General features: G+C 39.7%; 2 protein-coding genes across 5 annotated transcripts in view; one reads left to right on the top strand and one right to left on the bottom strand.

Moving 5' to 3' along the window:
* Window positions 1–676: 676 nt before the first annotated feature.
* Window positions 677–25,769, bottom strand: ATG4C (autophagy related 4C cysteine peptidase). Of its 4 annotated transcripts, XM_083448160.1 has the most exons (12): window positions 25,524–25,751; window positions 24,847–24,914; window positions 21,840–21,970; window positions 19,725–19,808; window positions 18,364–18,597; window positions 17,001–17,331; window positions 14,583–14,653; window positions 12,437–12,573; window positions 10,679–10,757; window positions 9,894–9,970; window positions 6,761–6,880; window positions 677–3,262 (listed from the first exon to the last, which is right to left on the bottom strand). In XM_083448160.1, the coding sequence occupies exons 3-12, from the start codon at window positions 21,913–21,915 to the stop codon at window positions 3,092–3,094; spliced, it is 1,380 nt and encodes a 459-aa protein (XP_083304286.1). In that variant the 5' UTR covers window positions 21,916–21,970; window positions 24,847–24,914; window positions 25,524–25,751; the 3' UTR covers window positions 677–3,091. The 4 variants fall into 4 exon arrangements, with proteins under 4 accessions (XP_083304286.1, XP_083304285.1, XP_083304287.1 ...); XM_083448159.1 differs by lacking the exon at window positions 24,847–24,914 and having other exon boundaries at window positions 25,521–25,769; XM_083448161.1 differs by lacking the exons at window positions 677–3,262; window positions 6,761–6,880; window positions 24,847–24,914 and adding an exon at window positions 6,900–8,003 and having other exon boundaries at window positions 25,521–25,752.
* A 124-nt stretch (window positions 25,770–25,893) lies between these two features.
* The window catches only part of DOCK7 (dedicator of cytokinesis 7), a 119,601-nt gene continuing 119,208 nt past the window's right edge, over window positions 25,894–26,286 (top strand). The window contains exon 1 of the mRNA XM_083447953.1: window positions 25,894–26,008. The gene's annotated coding sequence lies outside the window, so the exon portion shown is untranslated. The remainder of the gene's footprint in view (window positions 26,009–26,286) is intronic.

The raw sequence follows: 26,286 nt of genomic DNA, 5'->3' as shown, positions 1-26,286 counted from the left end.
GTCTTTTGATGGTTCTAAAAAATAATTATATTTTAGAATGTTGTGTTTTCTTGATAGAGTGTATAAGCTGACCCGAATATAAGCCGAGGCACCTAATTTTAGCACAAAAAACTGGGAAAACTTATTGACTAGAGTATTAGCCGGTTCACCACACCACAAACCTGGTGGTGGTGGTGGCAGCGGCAGAGGAAGAACAAGAGGCCTGAAAGGGCTGCTTTCGGGCTGCTCGTCCCTCCGCCGCTCACAAGAGCAGGCATAGAAGCCACGGTTGGGATAAGCATGGTGCCTCTCCCAACCCCGGCTCCTGTGCCTGCCCTGGCGAGAGGCGGACAGCAGGACCAGCAGCGAGAAAGGGCTCCTTTCAGGCCGCTCGTCCCTCCACCGCTGCCAACCGCCTCACTCGAGTATAAGCCGAGGGGGGCTTTTTCAGCATAAAAAATGTGCTGAAAAATTCGGCTTATACTCGAGTATATACGGTAAGTTAAAAGTCTTACTGATCTGCCATAGAGAACTTTGCTCCTTCATAAACTACAATCTAGTTAAGTTTTATTCCTTTTGGGGGCTAGTCAAATGGCAAAAGGTAAGTTCATTCTTAAAAAAAAAGCAACTAAAGGTATAAAGGGAATGTGAATAACATTAGCAGTTTAGAAGCACAGAAGGCAGAAATGCACAAATGGTCTTTTGTACTGTTTAGTGAAAAATATACAACTGTATATACAGATATACTACAATTAATACACTACCATTATTGTCATGTACCAATAAAAAGTTTGTGCATTAGATTTGCTTACCACTTACTAGAGAGTAAGCCACACTTAACACATTGGAACTTACTTCCACAAAAGATTGCACTGCATGACTTCCCAAACATTTTGCCACTGAATGAGCTATCATTCGACTTGCAAGTTTCCCATTTAGCTGCACTGGGCACCGTTCAAATAAGTTTTGTGCTTTGTCTATAAATTGTCCTTTTTGTCATCCTTGTAAAAAGGAGGTACAGGGAGCTTATTATTCAGACAAGACAACTGTAGCAGAATGTTGGGTTACAACAAACAGAACCAACAGCCAGGCCATTTTACATAGCTTGTTTCTTTAGAAAGCAGGGGGAAAAAATCATCCCAGGAATAACGATACATTTTTAAAATGAAGGCATGAGCATTTAATATTTTCACATTTAATAAAGCAAGTTTTCTTCCCCATCTTATTTGTGTGCACTTAAAATATGCTGCGCTGAAATTAAGCCTGCTGTTAGAGATTTACATGCTAAGTGACTGGTACTTCTAAATGTGCATCAGTGGCTAGAGGTATCACAAACCAGATCATCACCCCCTTGCGTGTCTGCTGTTAACTTCTCACCTTGCAGTTATATGCTTTGATTTACAAGCTACAGTGTTAATATTGTAAATATCCAAATTGTATTTGGAGACAGGAAACAAAACACACAGCACCCGTGTAATAACTGTTTGTGTCTACTGTGATTGGTTGCAGATTATTATTGGTAACGTACCTTTTCAAATTGTGAGAGAAGCCAATATTGTATTAGATCTTCTTATTAAGGTTCCACTATGATCTTAATGACTAGCCATTATAAGGTAATATTGCTAAGCAGCATCTTAATGCACTTACATAGCTCAGCTTTCACAATTGCATCCATATTACTGGTTGTTTTTTTAAAAGTAGATGCACATTTGAGCAAGATGCACACTGGAAGTGGCACTTCATGATTATGTTATTAAACATTATGGGAGTTCAGACAGAGTAACACTAATATTTTTATTTGCTGACTCTTTATCCACATTAATCTTAAATTAAGACAACATCCTAAATACTTGTTCTCAATGGATTTGAATCCATACTGCAAACTCGCCATATAAGTTACCTCACATGTCCGGCTGCCTTTTAGTGGGTTGAATGAAGTTCATCACAGATACTCTGAATCAGGGATCCCAAAAAATATGTGGCGTCAATGTCAAAAAACTGTTTTGAATAGGGAATGTTTAGATTACACTGCAAACCATAAAGAGAAAGTAACTCTGGCACATAATCTTCAATATTGTACCATATTTGAAGTGAAACAATGATTTATTCCTTTACCAGAGCATCATTTCATTATTCATCAACTATCTAAGAAAATCTAAGAAAATAATAAATTTACAAAGAGTGTTTTTTTAAAAAAAACACGTTGGCAAAATCTGAAACCTGAAGAACACAACACATGTATTTTTAAAGGGAAATTGTTATCTTACTGTTCTCTGGAACTGCCACAGCAGGTAAGACTTTGGGATGGCGAGCTTGGTGGACAAATCCAAACGTCTAGAGAATAAGTCAGCTGCTGAGGCCAGGCCAACAATGCCTTTACAGATGTTGCTTTCAGGGCAAGAAGGTATGCCAAGACTTCACACGCACCAAAACTACTGCTTCCCATCAAGCACAAAGCAAACCACACCTAGATGTACACCTAGGAGCATACTTCTGCTTCCGGTAGGGCCACCTCTTGCACCACTGTGGGTTCGCTATGAGAAGGGCTGTCCAAACGATAGTTAAAATATCCCAACTTGATGCCACTTCATACATGAGATGGGATTTGGGGGGGGGGGTGGACTTGCTTCACCCTTCTGCTTCTCCCTCAGGCAATTCAGACAGGTAAAGTACAGTACATATTAACCCATGTGTGAATCTTCAGCACCTAGAATTCACTGCTAGGAGGTGCAATGGCTTCACTTGAGCCACAGCTAGAAACTCGCCTCTGACTCCCCTGCCCTGAGAAATGTTAAGACTAACTATGCAAAGCTTCTTTGTTGTGGTACCTAGAGTGTGGCATTCCCTTCCAAGAGGGGTTTTTTGTTCTTCCCCCCACCTCCCCAACTTTTTGGGATTTAGAAAACGCATTGGTGGAACTGATCATCAGTAGCAGACCTGGATAATTGTATTGCTTTATTTCTATCTTTCTGTGAATTGATGCTTTCGGTTAAGCTGGCTAACTGTTTTATCTGTTGTTTTTAATATTAAATGTTAAGCCACATTATTTGATCCTGACAGGTGGAAAGATGGGGCATAAATATTTCAAATGAATAAATACAATAAAATGTCCTCACAGCAAGACAAAGTCCTCAGTACTAAAACATTTCAACTTTTTGTTTTCATCCTCAGAGAAAAGGGTTCTCTCTTCCAGGACTGGACTCATCAGAAAATCATAGTCTCTAGAATGCCCATTTACAAAGGTAAACAAAGGGTAATTCTCCTTAGATGAGGATTTCAGGATCTACAATTAAACACAGGATCAGAGGAAAACATTGATTAGAAGACAAAAAACATTGCACTGCTCTTATTCCAACTATGTGTACATCGTTAACTGAGCATTCATTTTTAACACCAAGCAGAAAACACTGCACAAAGGGCATGCAAATCATCCCAAATAAATATTTTTCACGTCTGTGGCACACCTCCCAATGCCACATCTCCCCATCAGAGATGTGTGTGCACTAGATCTGTACCTAGAACACCCATTTATTTGCATGGTAGAATTACACCCAAAGTGAAACAAATGATAAACAAATCATACCCAGTCAGCTCTCTCGTATAACATCTAAAACTTAGCAAGTTCAAAGCCAAGCTTCACACCAGCTCTTTGAACTGCTATAATTTTAATCAGCTAAATTACATATATGGTTACAGCACCATATTAAAAAGCCACATTAGTCTACAGATTAATCTACATGAGGGACTGGTCAAATCAGAAATTCAAAAATAGTTCTAATTGCACATTTAATCCAAAACAATTTTTAAAAATCTTTAAGCAGAATGAGGTATTAAACAACAACAGTCAGGAGCGGGAAAATCATGCTTGCAGTAAAATCAAATTCCACATTTTTTTACTGTGCTCTGCTGTTTTATCCCAGTTTAATTACATTAAACTGTTCTATCCCAGTTTAATTACATCCTTCTGATAGTATTGTGAAAGAGAAGGGCAAGGAGAACCAAGACATGAGCAGTGGTGAGCAGAGGAGAGACGGAAAAAGGAGGCTCATGTGAAAGGGGAACATTTTAGGAAGGTGGTACAGGGCAACAGATCTCAAGGGACAAGATAATTGGATACAACCTTTTATCATTTGGCTGTTGGATCAATTCAGCCCACATCAGTAACAGAAGTTCACGGTATTCTGATGGCTGTTTGGTAGCCTGTGAAATTAGCTGGCAGGCCTTCCCCTCCTAATTGACAGGTGTCTTGCAACATGACAGCCACCACCACGACTAAGTAAAAGCGGCTCCCCACTTACTCAGTGTCTGATGAGTTTCTTCCCATTATAGATGAAAATATATGTGTTCACACACACACACACAATTTTGCAAGGACGATATACATTAGTCTAGTGGCTTCATGCTAAATTTGTATGGAGGACACTAGATATAATAAACCACGATTCCCTAAATACTGACTGTTAAGGGAATGTAAGGAAACTCAGACCACAGAACTGTGGAAATGATTGCACTAATTTTTTACCCTTCTTAATCTTTGACACTCAAGACCTACAAAATCGAAATGTGATACGGGAGCTGTGAAGGGCATTGATAGGCTGAAACCCATTTACCCAATGAAAGCCCTTCTTGGTCTGCTTTTTCAGCTATCTGCAGAAATTGCCTATATATTTCTGAATTCACATTAAGCCATGAGCTAGAAACTTGCTTGAGATAGAAAAAAAGATTGTTATCAAATTTCACACCAAATTATCAGATTCTCACAAAATGAAATGGTGTACGCATGTACATGAAAAAAATACACAGCCATGACTATTTCAAAGGAGATGAAAGACTTTTAAAATATCTGGTTCTGTACCACTGCTTGAACAATTCCCCACTTAGGAAGACAACCACAGAGAACTAGTATACCTCCCTGCTGATACAGGGGCTGGCTTCTAAGGTATGTAGTGCTTTCTTTTCAAAAGAATGATTTGGGAATTATTCCTGTAGAAGCATACACATGAAAAATGATGCAATGTAATCAGAATCAAAATGATGTTGATTCCCAAGAAAAGTAATTTTGATTGAGGCAGTCTTCTGTATAGAGAATTCTAATCTCCAGAATTGTTAAGAAGCAGTGCAATGTATTTAGTGGCTACAAATGTGAGCTATGAGCCAAGAAGTCTAGTTCAAATGCATTTTCTGTCATGGACACTATAGCCTTGGACAAACCACTCTCTAAGCCTTCCCCACTCCAGAATGCCTCTTTACTTTCTAGGATTATTAAATCTGCGGCATATTCTCTCTCTCTCTTTATGAAGGATGTGAGCAAAGCTTGGGCCTCCAACATCTATGAATTGTTCAGAAGGTAGATTCAATTATCAAGCAAAATAAAGAAGCAAAAATGGCCAGAAGCAAACTATGGCTTACTATGAATGAGCAGTGTGCTGCTGCCTGCTGGTCAATCGTGCCTGCTCCATCCTGCCAGGATCTCCAGGAGAAACAAACCACAAAGCTTGGCTTAGCATTACATGCAAACTGAGCAGTCTGCACCAGCATGTCATTCATTCATGACAAGCCATGGTTTATTTCTGACCATGGCTCACTGCTAGATGCAAACAAGGCCAACGAGTCAATATGACACGGGTTCTTCCTAGATCCTTCCTTTTTATTTTTTTACTTTCACACTTCCACTCCACAATACCTAGCAGCTTTAACAGTGCAAATCAGTCCAATGGGACTTGCACTGTATGCATAGGACTGCACCCTAAGTGTTGTAAGAGTGGTACTAGGAAAGCCTTCTCCTATGCCATCTTTCAGACAAGAATTTGTTAAACCACCATAGTTTTAAATGTCTATCGTACTTTTGAGCAAGGCAACTATTTATGTCAGCTTGATGAAAACAAACAGATGAGTAGATGGGAGTGAGCACGAACAATTAAGAGAAAGTGGCGTGTGTTACTGTGCAAATATAGTGGCTGTTCCCTTTTTATGTGTTAAATGTAACAATTTTATTTCCTTTTTCTTAGTTTATACCAGACGTAATAAACAACCCTGTGTTTGCTTGTATCTCGGATGTGCTTACTTTCACAGTAAATTTAAAATGGTGCTAACACATAGTAATAATATTTTATCTGTAAATGTAACAAACATACTTACACTAACAAATAATAATGCACAATTTAGTTTGATTTAATATTTCCATTTAAAGTCATCCCCAAGGAATTGATTGCCTTTTAAAAGATTCTTTTTGTGTAGAAGATCATTCAGTGTCTGAAGCTTTCCGCATAAATATTTTCGTTTAAATGCTGCCACCTAGTGGGACAACCTTATACTTGGTCTTGATATAATTGAGAAGGGGGAAATTATCTCAGAGTTAATTTAACTTCTACAATACACATAGGCATGCGTTGCAAGATCATTTACCCCATGTAATTCAGTTAAGTTGGTCAGTGATCCCCACCCCCCAAAAAAACTGCCTTTTAAGATGCAGGTTATTTTTAAGAAAGGCTAGTATCTCTGGTGATAGGCATATCTGCTGAAAATACTCTTGTGTAAGTAGTTACTGAACCATCTACTTAAGATATTTCTTTATCTAGACTTTACAATTCAATTGTGCTGATGTAATGGGATCACAAAAGATTGCTGGTGGGCTTATATATTTGTTTTTGCCAGTACATATCAGTGGCTCAAGCCTTGATAATATATCTTGAAGAGTAATATTTAAGATGTTCCAAAATAAAATAATATAAAAGTAAAGGACGACAAGGTGAAGTATCAGTTTCATCATGTGGATGCTTACCTTAGTTATTTCTTCAGAGGCCCTTTCAAAGGCTTGCACATTTGGACAATATAACCCTATAGTGCAGCTAGGATCCATTTTTTTGAAAGACATCTTCTTTGGAGAAGGGCAGTGGAATGACTGTAATTATAAGTGGATGAAAGATTTTTAAAATGCTTTAAAAGCACAAGAGAAAATGATTGATATAAGATACAATTACTCGCCCTGTTTCCGAATGATTCATAAAACATTTCCATGAAACTGACTGAGTTTTACCAGTTCAATTAACAAAAAGCACTTTTACATGGTAAAAATGAGAGCTGCTAAAGTCAACTAAATGTTTTTAAAAATCCAAAATTTCCCATTTTTTCCAAGTAAAATAATAAACCTATCATCTCCAACTGCAATGTGGGAAAACATGGGTGCTGCAAGAAAAGAAATTTGGCATAATTTGCAGGTATTTTAAGACGGTGTTGTTTCTTCCTTATTTTTGGCACTTCTAAAGTAACAAGCATGCTTTTCTCTGCACATTTGAATCTGCAAAATGCAAGTCATGAAGGATATTAAGTGACTGTTTCCAGGGGAGGAACTTTATAAAAAGAGAAGTTGACCATTTCATGACCCAACTGACTTTTTCAGGCAAGCACATGGGCTTTGCCTGCAAATAACCACAGCACCAGTCTCTTGCATTGCCAAGGAAGACTGGGAAAGAAAACTTACTGAAAACCTGGAGACCTACTGCCAGCATCTACTAGCAATAACAATTCCCTGATAGCTGCTCTTGTCTCCCTATTGTTTTACAGAAATTTGCAAGGGCTTAGAAGAACTGGATGAAATCATTTTTCATTATACCTCCTTTCCACTGATGTATCTTTTCCATTGCAATGCACTTTTTATTAGTGAGATTCCAATATAATAGATCTACGTTTCTTCAACACAGAGAAAAGTAACCTAGTAGAACATTTTATCCACTTTAGAAAAATAATTCTTAATTTTGAAATTCGGTGACATTAACCTGAAATTTCCCAACAGACACACACACAAAAGGGGATGGCTCAGCAGCATTGGAAAAGCAGTGCAGCACATCCATAGTTTTATCTCAATGCTTAGAAAATACACTCTACATGCATAGAACAGCGGTCAGGCTCTTCCAAACAAATAGATTCTGTAGGTTGACTGCAGACTGGATTGATTTTCAACTTAGCCTGGACAGTTTATCAATTCTGAAAACATATGATATGGAGAAATCTAGCAGAACTGTTACCTACAATAAGAAAGCAATTTCTGTTAGGTTTTGACACCCCTAGACAAGGACAGATTATTATTACATGCACTCAACATTAAGGTCTGATCCACAATTCAGTTGTTAAACGAGTGCTTCTTGCAAGGTGAGACCACCCAAATCGGCATGTTCTTGTTATGCCACATATGTTCAGGTAGCCATTTTACCTCAGACATCAGGAAGAATCAGACACTGTTGTTATAAAAAAATGATTATTGAAGACCTGAGCAAACAGATATTACTTTAATAAGAAATCGTTTCCATAAACTATAGACAACTATAATTCACAGACACCTCTCTATTCCTTTCTCTCTCAACCTCCTGTAACCTAACTTCTCGTTCCTTAACTTCTCATCTAGGACTGCTACCTGCTAAAAGCCTTTTAACAATACTACAATGGATACATATGTGCAAATCTATTTTATTCACTACTAAATCTGGGGATTACACACAAGCTAAAAGCATTTGCACAATTTAATCCAGATGGAAAAATGCCTTAGCCTGAGTGGCAGCAGCTAAACTATCCAAGTGGGGTGAGAGAAAAGGCCCTTTTGAGTAGATGAGCTGCGCAGACTGTAGGAGTGACTAGGATCTTCATCAGTGCTAGCTCAAAAGCTCTGATTCACACTGAAGCCAGTACATTTTAAACACAGCATGGTCGGGGCTGTTGTGCCCTGTCTGTTTGTGAGTTGCTCAAGCAGATTTCAAGTTTACCCACTTGACAGAGGTCTGGAAAAAATATGAAGAGGAGAACCTACTGCCCGCCAGATGTTGTTGGACTACAGTTCCCATCAACTCTAACCAAGCTGGCTGATGGAAACTGTGGAGTTCAGTATCTGAATGGCCACAGGCTCAACACTCCTTGTGCTCCTGAGACCTGGGTTCCTGGGACGCAGACTAGCTGTAAATTGGGCCAGCTGCTGCTGGTAGCAAGTAGTGAAGCAATTTTTTTTGGGGGGGGTGCTTCTTTCTTTGTGCATCATGGTCCATGTTCAGCCTTTGTCATGGGAAAAGGTAAAAGTCTGGAGAAAAAGCAGATAGCACAGTGGGGTGCTACACACCTTCATTGTGGGATGCTGCCTTCCGTTGCATTCAGGTATCATAGGTTTGCATTGCAAGTCAACTTGGGTCAAGTAAAGGCATTTATAATCTCAGAACTATTTCCATCTACATGCTTTCAGCTCCGTAAACTGTCCCAGGGGCATAGCAGAGGCACTGCACTCCCCAATGTTTTGTGTGTGGCCGCTATCTAAATCATAGGAACTTAGAAAACTGTCGGGCCACTGGTCCATACATTTCAGTATTGTCTGCACTGACTGGCAGAGACTCATCAAGATTCCGGGAAGGGAACATTCCCAGCCCTACCCGGAGATCCCAGTGGTTGATTCTGGGACCTTCTGCATGCCAAGCAGATCCCTTGCCACAGAGATACAGCCCTTCCCCTAGTTCCAAGCCTGGGAAAGTGCAGCATCTAGTCTGAGCATAGAGCTGCTCATGTATGAACCACACACACAACTGAGAGAACTCTCCTTCCCAAAGCAGTGAAGCTGGACACTCAGCACTTGAAATTCCTGTAAGTGGGAGGGGAGTAACAAGGAGTGAGGTTATGCTACTCCCGTTGCAAAAGCACCAAAACTAGACTTTGGTTGTCTCAAAGCAAAAATCTGACACGCAAACAAATTCAGAGGTTATGTATTCCACTGTATACAAAACATCAGCAATGAATTTGGCTTGGTTCGTTTTTTAGTTTATTCCTTTTTGTGATTCTATGTTAAAGAAAGAAAGAAAGAAAGAAAGAAAGGGAAACGATCTAAGTAATTAGTGTTTGGTTCATATATGAAGCAAACAGTGCTGGCTCTTTATCCATCCTACCTCGAGGGGGAAATCCTTTACGCTGACATCTACAAAAGACTGGCAGTAATGAGGATCCATGTAAATCAAACTGTCATCTACAAGGACAAAACAAAAGACAAGTAATTCAAAAAACACCTTATTATTACACTGCTTACAATCCAATTTCTATGCAGAACCATGGGGGGAAAGACACCCCCAGCAAGTAACTGCCTGCCAGGCTGATATTCATTGACTGAAGCATAGGTTTTTGCAGGACAGATTAACTTTTGCATAATCAAATATGCTTGTAGAAGCAGAATTTTGATAAAGTGATGAGACTGTCATTTAATTTTTGGAGATAAAATTACTTTTACAAACACACAATTATATTCCAGGAGTTTGCATATGAAAAATGCATTGTACTCCCTCATCATGACAGGAAGAACATATTTGCTTGTCATTTGGTCATCAACCTGTACCATTTAAACTACTAAAGGGTAAATATATAACCAAGATCTGCCAGGTAGTAAGCAGTGAAAGGCTCAGAGAGTTTGATGAAACAAATAAATTATGCCTTGTTTGTGCAACAAAGAAAATTAAATGTACATTTTACAGAATCCAATTACCATATAGGGCAAATGACAAATGACTGGACTTTGGTGAGTCTGATTAATAAAGTACTCATTTTGCTATTTTAATCATTCCACTTCCCAGGGGGTTTCTATTAACTCCAAAGCTTGGCGGGTGGGAGGGGGTGGGGAGGAGAGAAGAGAAGAGAAGGGGTATACCACACTGAAAAAGACATACCTTATTAAAATACTAACCTTGAAATCCAGCAAAGTAATATGACTGCTTAGGTTTGCCACCAATAATACCAATGCAGTATTCAAGACTCAAAATCCCCTGTCATCACAATAAATAAATGGGGCGGGGGAGAGAGGCAGGATTACCACACAGTAGACTTAATTCCATGCTGGCTAATTTTGTTCAGAACAAGCTGCTTACAAGAGGAAAGCAGAGCTGTATCATTTACCTAAGAAAAGCATTCAGAGAAAGTCTGAGGCAGAGGTGAACTGAGCAACCTGTGGGCTGCCTAAATCCCTTGACCTGGCAGTCCCTGGCATCTCTGGTCGCTAAGCCTCTTCCATCTCAGAGTGTTCTGCTGGGAAGCAGAAGGCTGCAAAAGGGTTGATCTGCTTGGAATACACTTCCCAAAGGCATCCTCGCCGCCCCAGGGAGGAGGTGGCCTCCTCCACCCCTTGGCACAGAGAAAGCACAGCACTTTAGGGCTGTAGGAAGCATGGATAAGCCTTTCCAGAATAGTAACAGCAATGGCAAAAACACCTAGGCACTGAGCCACAACGGGGAGGGAAGGAGCAAACAAGCCTGACACTCGGGGTGAGTTTGAGACTAAGGAGCATTTGAGAAAGGGATGTTAAGCCTGCTGTGGGATAAAGAATCTAAAGGTCCACATTTCAAAGGACTGCATGCTAATGTGCCTGACAAAACCTGTGCAGGTTCCCTGGCGTCTACAACTACTTTGACAAGCAAAATTAAACCCATCCTCTTTTTCATTCAACTGATGCTATTCATTGTGTGTCCATGTACATATGGAGCATGACACTTGTCCTTCCAGACATTGACAAGAAAGCAAATGAGAAGGAAATCCTAACTTTAAAACCTTCACACTTGGAGCAGGCTAAACAAATAGCTGCCATATTGTCATTTTACTTCATTTAGCACAGCCTCTGAACCCCTGACTAATCAAGTAGACTTTGCTTCTTAAGAGTACTTGGCGAAAATAGAAGCTGGTCCCCTTTTCTTCCCTTTAGGCACAGCTTCCATTAATTCAGAAGAGCATTTTTACAGGCCCAGGTAAAACATTTTCACGGAGGAAGGACTAGAAGTGTGTAAAAAAGGCAAGAGGGTAGGACAATTTCCAAACTGAGAGATTACAATAAACCGTCTATAGTCCAATATGGGTGCAACAGGGTGCAGCAGCAGATGTTATACCACCCAGTGTCTGAACATGCTTATTAATTTTGATATCCGAGTGTTTTATGGAAAAGGAGGGTCACAAGAGCATAGACTGAAGGGATGGCACACTATTGCTGATATTTGAGATAGTCATCTTTAGGGCTTCCATGACAGTCTTAAATTGATTATTAGCACCACTGAGACAGAAAACGGATACTGTTAATGTAAATGCCACTAATCAGCTGCTTAAGTGTGGGGAACAGATGAAGATCCTAGGTAACATTTTAAAATCAAGGATGCATGGGGGTGCTCACTGAATGAACCACCAATACAGGTGAAATCAGATCAGACTTTATCCTGAATTACTGCATCAGCAAGACAGCCATTTAGGGACTGGAACAGTTATAACTGGTTTAACATTGAATATCCTAGCCCTGCAATTATGTCTGCATACTGAAATTTCAAATTTCTGAAGTCAAACTTTATGATCTACTACCGTAAAAATCATAAATACTTTTAATAGATTGAAGATTTCCATCCTTAACTGTCTTTTTATACCATCTAGTGTTACTTTCTGAAAAGTGACACTGAAACTCGTTTCATACCTTCACAAACTCTAGGTATTCCATGTTGGTTCTTTCTCCTCCAAGCCTCACGGGAATTAATATGATGACAGATTTGGCATCCGATTTTTCAGAATCCGCGAAAGAGCACTGCGTATCGATAACATCGGACTTGTAAACTTGAATGAGGCAACACGAAATGTAAAGGGAGATTTTTAAAAACGCATTTTCAAACACATGCTGAATAAACCAAACGAAACCAAATACACACTGAATAAACCAACCAAAAAACAAGGTATCTGTTGATTCTAAGGGGGATAGGAGGGAACTGGCACGGTTTGACCCTCCTCAGGGATTGTGTCCTCCCAGTGAGGGCCAGAAACACAAGTGTGTGAGTGTGCATGCCTAGGTGCAGAAACCAGAGATGCCACAAGCCCTGCACTGCATAAAGCCCAACTGCTGTTACATGAACTGATGGGACTGGTGCTTCTTGGCTCACTAGTCATGAATAGGTTTCCACTGCTATGTCAATATAGTGTGAAGTCCACCCACGTGCTGCACCAAGAGCATCTTGGAGTCCAACTGAAAACAGCACTTTGCTGATTTACAGCATATCTATTCAGTAGTGTGTTGCATTGAATTCATCAGGGTTCACTCCCAGGCAAATAGGGTTAGGCTCGCCATCTCTCCCTCCTAGGCCACACTGATGCAGATATGTCAATGCAAGAGATTTCCAGAGGGCTCTGTTAGCCTGCTGGAGCATAAACAGCACTTTGTCTTGTGGCAGCTTCAAGACAACCACACTGTATTATGGCATAGTCATGAAACCTGATGCCGTAAGTTCTTAGCAAGAACTTTTGCTAAGAAAGAAAGCAGTTGAGCCTAGGCAAACCATAGGCATACCTGGTTTGGACATGTCCCACAGACCTTCTAGCTGCTGCTAACATTGTCCTGTTCCAGGGGGTGGAAGGTGCATGGAAGAGAGGGCTATTCAAGGCTACTAGCCAGGATGACTATGCAGAAACCATGGGAGGAAAGAGTGTTGCCCTTGTGCTCCGTTCCACGCCCTGGCTTCTCACAGGCATCTGGTTGGTTACTGTGAGAACAGGATGCTGGACCAGATGGGCCACTGGCCTGATCCAGAGGGCTATTCTTATGCTCTTACAGCCTGGGTATATCACAGCTTTGGGGCGATCACTCACAGCAGCATCTCTACCAGAAGCCTAGTGTTACGCATCTCCCTCTGGGACTCCAGCAAAAGCATTAGTATCCAACCTCCCCTGGAAGCAGCACATACATAATCAGAGCATTTATGCTGCTTTCGTCCAATAAGGAAACTGCGATTGTGTTTGCTTTATTGCCTGCCTGATATATTTGAGTATTCAATGCAAAGTGAAAACATTCATTATTACTCCAGGGCAGAAGGAAATTAATTTTTTGCATTGATCTAATAGCACAGGAGAGAGAAGATGGCTTTCTTAAACTATACTTTTAATTACTCAGAATTTTTTTTTCCGTAGAGAAAAAGAATTAATATATCACTTAAAATGGTTTGTGCATGTTGGGAAAGAAGAATGAGTCCGAAACACTGAGTCAGTAAGTTCAGAGGACCTGCTCACGGCAGATGTTACAGAAGTGCACAATCCTCTGGTCGTATTAGAAAAGAAAAGGCTTCCATATTTCAGCATTAGAAAATGTTACTCAAACAAACATTTAAGAGTCGGTGCAGCAACACTGATCCCCAGGAATTCAGTAATTATCATTTGTGATTTACCCTGCACCAACAATATACAATAACACCGTAGAGTGAAACAACAAGAAGCTTTTTGCCCCATGGAGCTTACAATCTAACCCAAATGCTTAATATTAACCTTATTTATATATGAAGTTTTGAAATGTGTAACTTTGTTTGTAAAGCTTTTGATCCAGAAGAATGTCAGTGGGGTTTTGTTTGCATTGTGGGAACTCCCCACCCAAGAAAAAAAAATCTGGTTAAGAATAAGTAGGTTCTCTGGAATGTTGAGACAGGAAGCTATCATGAGGAGTACAAATTGAAATGTTCCTATCCATTTGCAAAATGGATCAAACTCCATGTTTGGATCAAACTCTTATGTTTTTAGCATCACAAAGAAATGTAAGATTTAACGCTAGCATTGGTCAAGAATACTGCACAATATACCCCCCTTACCTGTACAATCTTGAGCAACGTAGACAGTTATTCCTTGTAACTCAGGGTCTTTTGACTCTTCAACAGCTTTTCTAAATACAAACAGGCTTACTTTAGGTTCACAATGCACAGAATTAAGGTGCAGAATCATAACCATAGAGTTGGAAGCAATCCCAAGGATCATCTAGTCCAACCCCCTTCAGTGAAATAATCTCAACACACGGTCCCTCATCCAATTTGAAACCCCACCGGACCCTGTTTAGCTTTGCAAATGTGCAAACAGTTTTATTAGGACACAATCCTCAAATCACCTACTCTGGAGAAATAGACTAGGCAGGAGCGCTGAAAAGCACAGCCTTAATCTGCCACAAAGATGAACTATAAGTGTAATTCACAGACTGCAAAATGTGGCATGCAAGGAAAACAAAAGCAATTTAAAAACAAGCATCATAAGACAATGCCAGTCTGTTTTTCATTATGCTTACTTCCAATTAGCAGATAGCTAATTCACCAAGTTGAAACTGTTTTAGTATACAGTGGTACCTCAGGTTAAGTACTTAATTCATTCCGGAGGTCCATACTTAACCTGAAACTGTTCTTAACCTGAAGCACCACTTTAGCTAATGGGGCCTCCTGCTGCCGCTGTGCAAAGTTCTTAACCCCAGGTACTATTTCGGGGTTAGAGGAGTCTGTAACCTGAAGTGTATGTAACCTGAAGCGTATGTAACCCAAGGTACCACTGTAGCTTGCTTTACTAAAGAAGAAATGCTGAAAAATCTGAGTTAGGGAAACTGCACACATCTTTGTTGAAATGCGTGAAGAAAGCCAATTGCCCACTACAATGTGCCAACATGTTACAAACCTGTTATGATACAGAGTACACACAGTGGAAATCTGCCATCAGTCATAACCAACCACATATACATGTGGTAAAATAGATTTGGGAGCATGTTATGGGACACAAAGACATAATGGGTTGTCCCTCCACAGGATCTGGCCGAGGGTTTCTGCTGGCGAAAGGGGGCAAAGGCTTTTCTTCACCCTTCATCCTGATTTTCCCCTTGTCCTCGAATCTTCCACCATCACATCCCATACTGTTCTGGAGGGTCCATCAACCCTCTGCAAAAGCTTTTCCAGAAGCACAAGGACTGTACATCATTACTAGACTGGATCCAACCCAATCTGTATATATAATCATTGTATGACCTTAGCTCCAAAGTTGAATGCACAAACCTGTTTACTCAGAAGTAAGGCCCACCTGTTTCACTGGGAAACACTCCCGTGCAAGTATGCATAATGTTATTGCCCCCAAAGGTTAGCTACTGATGGTCTCAGAGCATTTTGTAGAACAATCACGTCCAAGTTGTATGAGGGATCCAAGTGGGTGGGGAAGGAGTGTACTATGAATAGATAAGGTGGCTATGCAATGGATAAATTTCTGGTGGTATTGGTTTACAGAAAATATTCAAGTTGAACACGAAAACCTTAGAAGCTTCTTTTTGAAAAGTGTAACGTGAAATTCTAGGGAAATATTAGTAAGTTTTCCGTGTCAAATCCAATTATTTATCTCTGCAAATTCAACTGGATACATAAATAACCTTCACCTCTCAAGACTCCGCATTATTTCCCAGTAGTCTCATTCAAGGTGAATATTCTTGCTATACAAGCAGCACGTGACTCCTGCATCTATATAAATGTAAAAATTTACATCTGCACTTTGGCCTCTTGTGCTTAGGAGGTTTAATGATTCAATTTATGACCATATTGGGACCCACCTAGAACATAAGACTATAAAAATACAAAATCAATGGTGTCCAAAAAAATGGCACATAAAGGCACCCTGTACTGAGAAATCTGACTTTCAGCTTTTTTCTTTTTTTTCAATCTAGGCTGAATGTCACAGACCCTTTACTTTTACTATTATGTAATTATAATATTAATAGTCCCATACACTTACAATTTCAAAAGAATTTGATGTGTGCAAAGAAATGCTGAAAACATCAATTTTAAACTCTGACAGTTCATTACACTATCAGTACATTACAGCCCCCAGGTTACAGTATTAAAAAAAAGAAGTAGTAGTCTATAATGTTATGCATGTTCCAAGGTTAAAAGAGTTGTTGGTTTTTAGAACATTTCATTCAAGATACCCTACGAAAAGTCTAGGTTTGGAACAAATCTTTGTAGTCTAGAATAGTCCAACGGAAATGTTTCAGAAATAAAAGAAACTTTGAACAGAGACCAGTCTTAAAATATTCACTGCTCCTTCCTTTTCTTCTTTCTGGAACACATCCTATGAATTTGAATCACTAATGACAAGGATATATAGCTAAAGCTTTAATTGTTACTTTCTAATTAGCTGACAATCTCAAGACAGTGCTAAAATGAGCTCTCTCTCCATTGGATACATTAGTGAAAGACAATTTAGTTTGTTTTTACCTCAAAAGGTGTGCCACAACAGCTGGCCCATACCAATCTCCAGCTATTTTCCCAGACTTGTTTCCATATTCTGTAAGGCGATGCAAGCCAAAATTTGCAAGTGGAGAATCGCCAAACCACGATATTATTTTCCGATGGAAGTGTTCGTCCCTCCTTTCTCTGTTCCCCCAGTTCCCCCCTGGGGCTTGCTTGTGGTGGCTTGACTGGTTCCTGAATTCTTTCTCTCCTGTACGTGATGCTTCGAGGGACGCAGTGAGCTTTTTTACTGTGTGACTTGTCCATGATTCAGAGTCTGAATTTTCAATGACAAATGCATCTGGCCACGTCCAGTCTGTGACAGACACAGCATATATTTAACGGTTTGCCTGCTAGTAAACAATTTAAAGAATTTTTATTCGTTTTAAATTATCTGGTGGAAATTTAAAGACACTTAAAGTTGTCTGTTTTCTACACAAAACAACAGAGATTTAGCATCAGCCAGACTATCCCAGAGTTTACGACTAAAAGTACAACACTGATTTTATAACAGTTCCATCACAACACAGAAATCTTTTCACACAGAACAGGATTAAGGGGCATTGATGAATTAAGAAATGTCATTGAATTACACCAAACTTAACTGCTAACTTTTTCAGTTGAATTGTTTTTCATTTTTCCAAGAATTAAACATGGTTTCCAAGAAGTTAGAATAAATTTTAGTTAAACTGAATTCATTTAATTTGTATTTAAAATTATTAAATGTTCTCAAGCAATTTCCTCAAAATGATTTTACTACTAGGTTGTGAAACTCATTGCCACAAGATATTGCCTTAGCAATATTTAGGAACAGGCTACATCCTCTCAAATGCTAAATAAGAAACAAAAGTCAAGGTATCTTTGGGGTAAAAAACATTAGAAGAGCAACATATTTTGGGGGAAGAAAACCTAAACATCCATGCTTGCCAAACACAGGCATTAGAAAGTTGCATCCATTTTGGAAAAGGATTGCATAATTATGGTTTCTACAGAGTTTCACAACACCCACCAATACATCCCCCACACTGTTCTTTAAAAATCATTCAGAATAAAAACCAAATAAGCATTGCATGTAACTACTGAAGTTGAAAGGCTAACACTCAGGATAGCTCAGTAGGTAGAACATGAGAATATTAGTCTCAGGGCTGTGGGTTTGAGCCCCACGTTGGGCAATAAATTCCAGCATTGCAGGAGTTTGGGCTAGAAGACCCTCGTGGTCCCTTCAAACTCTACAATTCTAACACACTTCATTCTCATAAGCACACATGGCCCAGTTCCTTTGGTTACCTATTCCCTCAAATCAAAAACTAAAAGTTAACTGAATAGGTCAGAAATCTGGGGAACTTGCCTCTACCAAGAAAGTGAAGAATAAGTCCTTGTGCTAGAAGCATCTGGCCAGTCCTCAGGGTACAGCCCCAGCCACAGTCTGTTGTTAAAGCTGAGCCCTTGATTTGAGGAAATTCTTCTCTGTATGTCAGCCATATTCTGGAAATAAAATCTTTACGGAACTCTTCCACATTTCTTGAAATCCCTTCATCTGTTATATCATAATTTGATCCATTTGGTGACGTGTCACTTGACTCTATAAGAGAGAGACATAACAAGCTTCTTAAAAAAAAAAAAAAAAAGTTTACTAGTGCTTGTTTTAAATAAGTGACCAACTGCAAAATCTTGTACAGTTTATCAGAACTGTGAACAGTACAAAGCCCACTATGAGAAATCTCTACAAAATAATAAAACAAAAATAGTAACTTGAGCTTACAGGTATTTGCCATAGGGAATGAATATACAGCTAGAGCAGGGGTCAGCAAAGTTTACCTCGACTGGGCCGGTTCACTCCAGCGGAGATCCCTCTTTGGGCTGGATCACATGCGCGTGGCTGCGATTTCCGGTGTCTGCACCTGCACAGACGCAATTTCCGGCACCGCGCAAGTGAGTCCCTGCACCACACTGCGCTGGTTTAGCACAGTGCACGGGGACTTGCCGAGTGGGTGGCTCGTGGGCCGGTTAAATGACCCCCGTGGGCCGCTTGTGGCCCACGGCTCTTGGGTTGCCTACCCCGAGCTAGAGGCTTCACTCCATAAAAAGTAAAGGTAAAGCCAGTGTCTTCAGGTCAGAATATTTAAAGGAAATGTGGGAGAAAAAAATTATATAAAAATCAGAAGGCAAACAGAAACAGTTGCCAGTTTGGATTGGTTTTTGTTGTATCATTCTTCCATATTATAGAAACAATTATCCTGCATACAACTTTTGCAGAAAGGAAAACCGAAGAAAATACGGTAACTGACATTAAGGCAGGGCTGTAATTGACATATAAGCACAATTGTTGCCTAGACACAAATGAATTGGCACAGGATTTTACAAAGCTCTGTTTGCCCAGTCTGCACATGCTCACAAGCCACTATAAAGAATTTGAGGCCTATGCATGCCTCACCCAACCCTCCAACTGCACTCATCAAGGTTCTTAACAAAGTAGAGAGGATCTGAGAGGTATATGCTGGCTTCACACAGATTGTGTTAGTAGCTGTCTGTACAACTTTGGGTGTATTGGAAGTAAGGGAACAGAGCTTTAATATGTCCTATGAAGATCCTTCACATATGGAATGCAAGACTTTTCCAGCAGCCACTTATTGCAAGTGGGAAACAGTAATATATATGCATCAACGTCCATTTGGACTGAAGAGCAAGTTACATGCTTGCAGCACATACCCTCAGTCTTGAAATGGTAGCATTTTCCCAGCAAAAAGACAGGAGAATTTCTGCTAAAGTAAGTTTTTGTTTTCAACACCCAGCCTATAAAGAAGAAGAAAAGAAAAGTAAGACATTTAGAAATGATCTCCAGGCCAACTTTAATGAAGTTCACAGAAAGCAAGGAAGAAAATGAGCAGTCTCAGCTTTTATTAAAAACAAGTTCCTCTGCTTTGTACAACACAAATAGGGTTTAGGTTATTCCTATGTTAAATTTGTTAAATAGTTTATGTTGATGTCTGCACTTTAAAAAAAAGCATACATAGAAAGTTTCACTTTCCAAGCAGTAGTAACAACTAGTGGAAACACAGTATTGAGAAATAAATCCAATCTTGTTTGAAACAGGTACTATATAAATGTTTCAAATAAGTAAACAAGCATTTACACAAAATTTCTATCCAGCCCATATCATCCCTCCGAAAGGCTAACACTCAAAGCAACATATCCAGTCCTCAACATGGTCGTGGGAACTTGTGGGCAGGGGGTGCTCACCCTGACTCAGCCCTGATCCGCTCCTCACATAGAGGAAGGAAAGGCTAAACGAGGTTGAAAAACAGCTAGATTGAAGGCTAAAAGCACATTAAAAATAGGGACCAGAAATCCAGGGCAAACAATAAAAATTAAACAGCAACAGAATTAAAGACTGGTTTTTTTTTTTTTTAAGTCTTCAAATAGTTATGTCTTTTGAGTTTCTCTTTACTGAGAGCAGAAACCTGACAAAAACCTAGTAGAATCTTTCAAGCTTTCTTTAAGCTTTAATTGTTAGGAACTACAAAACAACAGTTGCTCTTTTGGTTATTTCTGCAGAAAGTTTCATAAATATTTTCTTTTCTCAAGCTATCCTCTTCTTCCCCTTTTCTAGCATCTTCCTCATGGACTATGATACCAGAATAGATTTGTATCTGTCATAGATATCTGATTAAAGGGAATTTACAGAATGGGGAAATACACTTATTTATCCCCAGCTACTGCTGACTATTTAAGTGCAAGTGATTCTTTTAATAGTGACAAAGGAGTAGGTGTCCAAAGAGGCGCAGAAATTTCTGGAAGGAAAAAATTGTCAAGTAATGGAGAAGTAACACAGCCACTTTCTTAATCATGGCTATGGCAGTTTCATACGTCATCAACCTCCCAACCTGCAAGATGACAAGTAGGTCTATCTACAGATGCCCTCCAAGGGAAAGGCTGGGTTTCACAAGCTAAATCATCAGTCTTCAGCTGGGACCCATCACCAGGTCATGGCCTGATTTAAGACAGGTCATACTACCACCATACAAATATATGGTAAAAAAATTAAGAAATTATTTCCAATGTACATATTTGGGTTGAAAGTGGGCACTGGGTCTGAAAAGGTTGAAGACTACTCAGCTAAACTATGTTTTAACCGTACAGTTGAGATCTTAAGCAAGGACAAAGCAGCAATATTTAATTAGCACTAAACATACCCTAATTGCTACCTCACTGGCTTGATTCAGACACAGTACTAAACTGTGGTTCATGTATTTCCTCCTCTGACACTGCCACGATGAGATCAAAAGCTCTCTTTTCAATCGATGGCAGTCTAGCATTACACCCAAACCCGACACTGTGGTTAAACTTTATGGTTTATGAAAACAAGCCAACTTCATAAACCATGGCTTAAAGCTGGCTTGTTTCCATAAACCATAGGTAAAATAGTTTGCTTTGGACATAATGCTAAACAAAGGTTAGCTAAAAATAGAAGTGAATGCTTCTGATCTCCTTATTGCAGTTGCACTGAGAGAGGAGAGATGGGGAGGAAGTTGACAAACCCAAGTCTCATTCACATAATACGAAATTGCTTAGCATTACATCCGAATGAGTCCACTGGGCCTCAGAGTTCAAAAAACGACTCATGCTCTCTCTTGTGCAAATTCCCACTTCCTTCCCTTGTAGTATTAGCTTTACATCTGCACCAGCACTAACAACAGTTAACATTAACTGGGAACAGCAAACCAGCTTCAGTCATTTGAGACAATGCACAATCCATTTTCAAAGATGAGGTTGCATTCTTCCATTAATTGTTTTAAGCAATGCAATTTATCGCGTTTCACTTACTGTATTTCATATTATGCCATGCAGACATAAACTTTGATTTTATTTTCTCTACTTCATCTGTCCCTGCGGCCTCCATGTTCAGAATGAAGAGGAAAAGCCATCACTGTCTCAAAAGACACTAATCTGTGCTACTGCAAAAGGAAAAGGAATAAACACATCCATGAACACTCAGGGCATAGCTAAGCATGCTTGTGTTATTAGGTGGTTAAACATATTGTGACTAGGAAGAGCAATAAAATCTCAGAAGCCTCCACTTGCAGAGAGAAAAGCAATTGTAACTTCTATGAATAAATAATAAAAACATTTTATTCCAAATATACAACAGTAAAATTATCATCCAACGCTAAATAAAACATAATGTCCTCCAAATGCTCTCTATTTCACAGTAAACTGTCCTGTGTACATAGACTACATTGGTGTACATCTGAGAACACCTAAACACTAATTGGAAGACAGAGAAAAATATTTGAATTGCTGCAAAAGGGACACAGTTTTATATTATGTCTATTCTGTTCAGAAGCAGGACTCTGGGCTCATGAATATTAATGCTCTATTTAAGAGAGTTGGGTTCTATCCCAGTCCAAAATGTATTACAAGGGAAGAAATCTGGGTTGCAAACAAAAAGAGGAGTATGCTTAAAAAGAAATTACCAAAACCAAGTCTCCTGTAATATGTTAGATTATTCTTGCAAAAGAGCTACTTTAAAAATTCACTAGAAAATTTATACGTTGCATGGCTTTCAATTATAAAATGAAGAATACAAGTAAAGGTCAGATGTGTTGGCTCATTAAAAAAAAATCAAAATCTGTATTAAGGCAATACCTTTAACAGGCTAACCAAAATGTCACCAAATACTGTGCCAAGTCAAGAAATATAATATTGGATGTTTGATGTAAGATTACCATGAAAGCATTTAACAGAACTTAACAGGTATTTCAATTACATTATACATTCTATATCATAGGGTGGGTGATTTAAAAAATATATATTTAATAATATGTTTTCTGGGTCTATTGTACTGACATTAATGAGAAAGGAAGAAAAACACCAAAGAATGAAAGCAATGAGGGCTGCCATTCATACATGCTCTCTGTTAGTTGAAAAAGCATGAAATGAGTTTTAATCATGGAAATCTTACTCCAAATTGATTGGGGAATTGTCTATTTGTAGTGTACTGTTTAAATAATTTCACTGGCTTGTATATGGATCACATTGTTTGTTATTATATAATGACCATAATACGTCAGGTTTCTATTTGCTTGTTCACATACTATATTAATTTATTCCTTTGACTTTGTCTTTTTGCTGCTACTAACGATATTGCTGCGATATGGATTCTGGATGGATATGGATGGAGGAACCATTGTTGAGTGTTAACCTTCCTTTCTACTTCTGTAAATATTTGCATTGGAAAACAGCTAAGCAAACAAAGCAAGATTAGCAAAGCAAGAATTTCTTCACAAGATTAGTATTTAATTTTGAACAGACATCTCATTACATAAACAATGCTGAATGGAAATAAGTGTATCAGCATTCATTTTAACAATCACAGGTTGTTTTTACATAACTTCAGAAAGGGATAAGTTTGCATATGCTCCATCAGATTTTATGTCAGTGTAAATGGCTAAAGAATAGCAGCTTCTGAGGGGCTGATTTCTTTCATTGCCTTTTTAAGATCAAGGACATTTGTAAAGCTAAAATTGATCTGCAACTCTGAGTTTTCCCTGGCTATTTCAGGAATAAAATAAGCCCAAGCACCTATCAAGGGTCACCAATATGGTGCCCTCCACATGTGAAGAATAATAACAACAGTTTTATTATTTATACCCCTGTTGTCAGCCCCAAGCATGGCCGATGGTCAGGAATGATGGGATTTTGAATCCAACAACATCTAGAGGGCATTACATTACATTATCTAGCCCTGCCCTAATTGAATCTCAAAGCACACTATTTTTATTTCTTATGCAACAAGAAGCTATCAATCCAAAGCACTCTTGGAAAACTTCCCATATGGAACATACAAAATATAAATTATTGAGACAACATAGGAAACTGAATTAGAGCTTATTCAATTGTCATACTAATGACAATCAGCAAGATTCTAAATTCATTTGGGTGGTTTTGTGCATAATGTTTCCAACTCTTCCAACAATGTTTTGGAGAATTGGAAACAAGCCTGTAGTGGCTAATAATGGAACGCTTCCCTCTTTTCAGCAAGAAAGTGAAGCAAGAGTTTCCTTAATGCCTAGGCATCATGTATGATACAGCAGCCAAACCTGCAACTCCTTGCAGCTCTTTTGAGCTCCAGATTTGAAGCTAGGGAGGGCACAAGAAGACAGTCCTTGACTATGTGCAGGGGCGCAGGGTGAAGTAAGTGATAAGGAAAGGGCAAGGGTCCTTAAAACCACAGTTTTGGCTTGGCTACCAGGGCTAGCCAAAAATTGTAAACTTATTTTTATTTAGATACCAGAAAACCCAAAGCTGCTTCCAAGACTCTGTTGTTTGAAAGCACTGGATCATTTGCAGGCTAAGATCATGGAGAATAAGGAGAAAGCATGTTAGAGGACAGGGGCTTCCCTTGGGGACTGAATGTGTGTGTTAAGAAGAAAAATTGGGACTAGATGTAGAAGGGAAAGACTAAGGATAAATGCCAGAGAAATAAGTAGGTGTGTTTGGTGTTGTTTTTATCTATATTTATACAGATCATGAGAAAAAAGTACAAAAGGGTGTGCAACGCTGATCTAATGGGGATGCCTATATTAAGCAGGACAAATTTCTCCTGAGGTAGCTTTAACCAATTTAGATTTTTCTGAAGACAAGAGGTTATTCTCACCTCATACTGCCCTGAGCAATTAGTAAATAAATAAGTTGATACCTTTAGAAGGAGATGAAAAAGAGCAGACTGTCACTGCCAAGGTGTCCTAAATGGGGTTGGCACACATTCACACTGTTTCTTTTAGACAGCTGTTTAAAAAACCACTAAGTTCACAATCCTGTACCCACATACCTGGAAGTAACACCCACTGAACTCCATGCGACTTCCTCATGTGCCGAGATGCACAGGGCTGCAGCCGAAGAATCAATAAGCAACCGAACTTATTTAATTACTTATGTATGACATTTGTATGCCACCCTATAACAAAGTTGCTTGGGTGGCTTAGAGTAAATAAGTAAAAACAAACAAACGAACAAACCCTGAAATGCTAAGTTCTCTACACAGCTGTAGCCTGAAACGCCTTGTTTGGACAGATGTCAGACCAAAATGGTCATCTGTGGCATCTCAGCACCCAGATGGAGCAACTGAGGGAAGTGGGACAAGATAAATTTGCGAGCGGAAACCTTATTCAGGGACGTGCCTTTTTTGCCCCGACCCAAGATGTGCCCTTATTGCAAAACCTCCAGATAAAGCTCAAAAAGCAGAGGCCGTTATTTCCCAAAATCACTGGGTAATATAGGAAGAGATGGCTGTGTATGTCTCTCAACGTCCCATTAAAAAAATCCCCTCCTTCTTCAACAAGACAAGGCTGCTCCCCGTCCGTTCCCAAGCCCCAAAGGATTTCCAGAGGAACCCCCAAGGCACATCAGGGTCCCCCTGCCTTGAAATGCTTGTCCCACTGAAAGCGGCCCCGAGGAACCCGAAGTCCTCCTTTCCCCAACCCGACCCCTAAAGTTCGCGCTCACCGAGGACGCCGGAGTCACAAGGAGGCGAGAAAGGGGAGGGGGAAGGCCCTCCTATTTTAAAACTCTTTTTCTTTTTTTTTAAACTTCCGATCTTCACCACCGACTCTTTTGACCCACTCCGGCTACCATAAGCGCCAATCGGCGCCGTTACGAATCCCCCAGTGGCGCCGCTTCCGGGACTGAGGAGGAAACCAAATCTGCCTACACAGCAGAGGGTCACCACCGGCGCGAACGGGAGGGCGGGAATTCAAAACTGCGACTCTTCTCATTTGCTAGCTGCCCAGACACTACAAGTCCCAGAATGCACTGCTCCCGTGGCGTAAGAGGGTGCCCCTGCGCTGAGAAAGAAGTGCGCTCTGGGAGATGTAGTCTCCGAAGTTTGAAGCACTTTGGGAGTTCAGACCCAGAGAAAACGAGACCGTTGGACACCTCAATTTCCTAGAATTTTCTTCTTTGGCCAATAATAATGATAATGAATAATGGTAATAGTAATATTTATACCCCGCCCATCTGGCTGGGTTCCCCAGCCACTGAGTACCCTCTGGATACTGTACAAAATAAATTCGGCTCCTTCTAACTTGACCGCGTATTTCCCTAATACTGTAAAGCAGATGACAACCCTAAAAATACTTTGCAACTAGCCATAGAGTGCTTGCTGCAGCCCGTAAGTTATATGAGGATTAAGCTGTAGCCAGGCAAACGTTGTGTAGGCCTATCTCTCTGTGCAAACAACTACCAGCTTAACATACAGTATATCCATTTTCTA

The sequence above is a fragment of the Podarcis tiliguerta genome (genome assembly GCF_965153285.1).
Source record: "Podarcis tiliguerta genome assembly, chromosome: 6".
Taxonomy (NCBI): domain Eukaryota; kingdom Metazoa; phylum Chordata; class Lepidosauria; order Squamata; family Lacertidae; genus Podarcis; species Podarcis tiliguerta.
Note: the sequence above shows the minus strand (reverse complement) of the source record. Positions and strands in the feature narration are given on the sequence as shown.